This window comes from Cygnus atratus, chromosome Z (assembly GCF_013377495.2).
Source record: "Cygnus atratus isolate AKBS03 ecotype Queensland, Australia chromosome Z, CAtr_DNAZoo_HiC_assembly, whole genome shotgun sequence".
Lineage (NCBI taxonomy): Eukaryota > Metazoa > Chordata > Aves > Anseriformes > Anatidae > Cygnus > Cygnus atratus.
This window is the reverse complement of record NC_066396.1, coordinates 9,929,836-9,933,741: the sequence shown is the minus strand read 5'-3', so window position 1 is coordinate 9,933,741 and position 3,906 is coordinate 9,929,836. Positions and strand designations below refer to the sequence as shown.

At 58.3% G+C, this 3,906-nt stretch overlaps 1 protein-coding gene across 1 annotated transcript; it reads left to right on the top strand.

The window, feature by feature from the left end:
- Window positions 1–654: 654 nt before the first annotated feature.
- Window positions 655–3,470, top strand: LOC118257676 (C-C motif chemokine 19-like). Its single transcript, XM_035565876.1, has 4 exons — window positions 655–793; window positions 1,619–1,742; window positions 2,061–2,157; window positions 2,510–3,470. The coding sequence occupies exons 1-4, from the start codon at window positions 736–738 to the stop codon at window positions 2,528–2,530; spliced, it is 300 nt and encodes a 99-aa protein (XP_035421769.1). The 5' UTR covers window positions 655–735; the 3' UTR covers window positions 2,531–3,470.
- Window positions 3,471–3,906: the final 436 nt, after the last annotated feature.

The window sequence follows — 3,906 nt, the reverse complement described above, 5'->3', positions numbered from 1 at the left end:
TGGCCATAAAACTGTTTGCTGGGATGCCTGGAAGCCATGCTGTCCTTCGGCATCTCAGCTCAGCCTCAGGGCAGAGCACGCCGGCTTGGCTGCCCTCCATCCACCAGCACTGCACAGGGGCACCAAGGTTTTGGATATACCTGGCATTCTGGCAATGGAGACAGGAAAGGGGACAGCCAGGCTCCTGCAACCAGGTTGGAGGGCTTAAGGGGAGCCAGGCATCACCCTATTACTGACATACACCCCAAGAATGGAGTGGAGGCAAGTTGTCCCCCCCAGCATCACTGGCTTGAGCCTATGCAATATCTCTGGATGTCCCAGAGAGGCTGTGGAGGATGAACTGGTAAATGCAAAGGATGAAACCCCACAAGTGCTTTCCCAGGGCCACAGGGTGTTTTTGCAGGGTGAGGGTCCTGACCAGCAGCCCCCATGCCCTGGGAGCCAGCAGTGGGGAGGACAGAAGAGTGTTTGGCTTCGGGGATGCAGAGCAGCTGGCTTCAGGGAAAGCTGACAGTATATTCGGGAACTGCTCAAAGATCAAAATCCTGCCTGTGGCAAGGCTTGTTATGACTTCCCACCCCTCTTCTCCAAAAGAAAGTGAAAGCCACAGGCCAGAAGGATAAATAGGCAGCGAGGAGCCCCAGCACCAGAGCTCAGGGAAGCAGTGCAGAGCTCACCTCTCCTGCCCAGAGCACCGCTGCTTCCAGCCCATCCTCTGCCAGACTCAGCGACACAATGCAGCGGCTGCATCTTCTCTGCCTCAGTCTCCTGGTGCTGGGATGTATCCTGGATGGTAAGAGGGAATCTCTCAGGGTGCCTTGCTTGTGGAAGGGCTAGGATATGTTTTCTTGCCTGCTTTTGCATTTCCAGCAGACTTTTAGAGGGACCTATCGCTGGGGCTCAACGGCAGCTCTCCTGAGTCCTCTGCTTGTAACCTGTCCCAGAGAGACTCTGTCCTGACCAAAGTCCAGGAAGGAGCCTGCAGGGGCTGGAAAACTGCGCTGGGGACAGGCTGTGGAGCACTCCTGCCTCCCAGTGCCCTAGCCCAGCCTGTGCACACCGGGCTGCGATCAGCTTGCTTCCACTTCCATCTTCCCCTGTCTGAGCAGCCCCCACTGCACCAGGGGAGCATCCCTGGCACCGGAGGGGAAGGCACCACTTTGGTGCATTTGCTTGGAGGGTGGCAGCGAGGCGCAGCTGCCACCCTACTGATCAGTGTGGGGTGGGCTGGGGCACGTGTAGCTGCCAAAACAATGGCTGTTTCAGTAAATACAGCCAAAGTCATGCCCAGACCCTCGGGAATGGTGTCTCCAGAGTCTGGATGGTAGCACACTGAAGCCAGCAGGTGTCCCCTGGCCAGTGCTCACCCCAGGGATGCGGGAGGGACCCAGGCATGCAGAAGGGTTGCCCACTCCCCATCCTGCTGCTTTTCTCCTCTTTTCTGAGATGTGAAGGAGGCAAAGGGCTGCCAGCACCTGGGAGCAGGGCCAGCCAAGGTTGTGCCTGCCTGTGTGGGCAGGACTGCGTGCCAGGGCACGGCTCGGCACGCTGCCAGTGCAGGCACCATCCTGTGGAGCCCGGGAGCGACCTCAACCCACGTGTCCCTTTCTTCCTCAAGTGCACTGCGGCAACAACGTCCTGGACTGCTGCCTGCGGACGAGTGATAATCCCATCCCACGGCGGATCGTGCAGAGATACCAGATACAGCTGGTGCAGGACGGCTGTGAAATCCCTGCCAACGTGTAAGGGCCATGGTGATGGGCAAGGGATGGAGCGCGCAGCGGGGCAGGGAGGGAGGCAGAGCAGGGAAGGGCGAGCTGCATTTGGGAAACAGGGGGAGATGTGGAAGTGGAGGGAAGGTGGAGGAGATCTGAGGCTCAGACAGAGCAGGACAGATCTGCTGGGAGGTTAAAACCAGGGAAAAACAGGGCTGAATGTCATTGTAAGGAGGAGGTGGAGGAGGGTGTTGAGGGAGGCAGTGTGAGAGCTCGCGCTGTGCTGAAGCAGCCCCAGGACATCCTGCTCAGCAGCTCCTGTCTTTCCCCCCGTGGGCCTGGCAGGTTCATCACTGTGAAGGGCAAGCGCCTCTGTGCCCCGCTCGAAGCCCCATGGGCGGTTCGCCTCCGAGAGAAGCTGGACACCGGCTCTGCCAGGAAGGTAGGAGCTGGCCTGTGCTCGGCGCGGGTTCTGGGGAATGGGGGCAGCCTGGGGATGGCTTGAACCTGCCACCAAGAGGGATGTTCCTAGCCCAAATGGGACCGACGGATGCCACAGAAAAGGGTGCTGGAAGCATTGACCTCCTTCTTCTACCCTGTGAGCTCGGAGTTGGCGACTTGTGCACCTCCATGGGGAGGGCTTGCGATGGGGTTGGTGGGTGCTCTGCAAGCCTTCATCCACAAGTGGCTCTGCTCATGTGGCCCCAGTGACCACCCTGACCTCAGGGAAGGGGCTCCGGGGAGCTCCTGCCCCAGAACCACACTCATTCCAGCTGGGTTTTTCATTTCCCCAGGTCCCAAATAAAGGCAATTAGGCTCTGAAGAAGCCCATGGCCAGCCCCAGCACCTGGAGCAGGGCCAGCTCTCAGCTGTGAATCTGAAGCTCATGAAGCCAACTTGCTTCCACCTCCTACTACAGGGCATGGGTCCAACCCTCCTCGGGACTCATATTAGTGCATGGGGCTCGTCACAGCCCTGCTGCTCTCTTTTCTCCCCTCTGCCACCAGTGTGACTGAAAAACCTGCGTCAGGCTGAGCCGGGGGCTACTGGACCAGAGCCTCTGCTCCAAGGGTGCTTGGCATCTCCACCACCCTTGCAGCCAGGAAGCTGGTTTGATGGACTGATCTGTGAGATGAGTTTTGGGGATCCCAGCCTTCCTCTGAGCACCAGTCTGTCCCCTTGGTTTCCATCATCAGCCTTGAGCCTGAGCCCTTCTGCATCCCTGGGAAGGCCTGCGGGGATGGGACTGTGCAGGGATGGAGGGGAGGGATAGGGCTGTTCTTCACCACCATGTCAGTCCCATGAGGTCCTCAGGGAACAGGACAGCTGATGCGGTTCCTCTCTCAAGCCCTGACTGCCCTGCAGCTTTCCCCTTCCTGCCCTTCCCTGCCCAGGTGGAAGTGGAGCCAGTGCCAGCATCCATGGCAGATGGGCAAAGGTTTGTCCCAGCCTGGCACTGCCGGCTGCTGTGGCATAACTGGTGTCCGCTTGGCCAGGATGGGCCAAGCTTACTCACAGGATGGGAATGGTGGAGGGTCCCTGCCCTTGTCAGGGACATCGCCCTCCTTCTCAGTCCCCAAGCCTGCCACTGTAGTCAAAGCCTGCCTGGTGCTGCTGCCTGGGCAAGGATGCAAGAGCAGTGCTCGCACTGTGCTCGGGTATTTGCTGCTAGATCTGCTCAGTGCAAAAATTACGGGTGTTAGCTGCTTCTTTCCTTTCTTTTTTTTATACTTTTTATTTTTCTCTTTATTTGTTAAATAAAAAGAAAAGCCCATGAGTTGTTGGCCTGCCTCGTTTTTGACCCTGAATCCTGGTGTGGAGTGTGGGGGTGCTATAGCACAAGGCAAGGGGCTGCGCTGGGTGCAGGGGGAGGAAAAAGGGCTTTAAGGGGATGAAGGGTGCGAGGGAGCATGCAAGTATTGCAGCATCCAGACCAAGCCACTTCAATTCCACCAGCACCTCTGCCGGGGACGGGAGCTTTGCTCTTGCGGAGAAGGGAAACTGAGGCACAGGAAGGCTTGGGCTGCCCTAGCAGCTCAGTGCCAACGCACAGCTGTGCTGAAGGACACGAGAAAGAGCTCTGGGGGAAACACAGGCAGGTGAAGAGCCCAGTGTCCCTGCTCCTAAATGCATCCATGGGTAAAGCATAGGGGGGCCACATTGGCTACTGCCCATTGTCACCCATGAACTG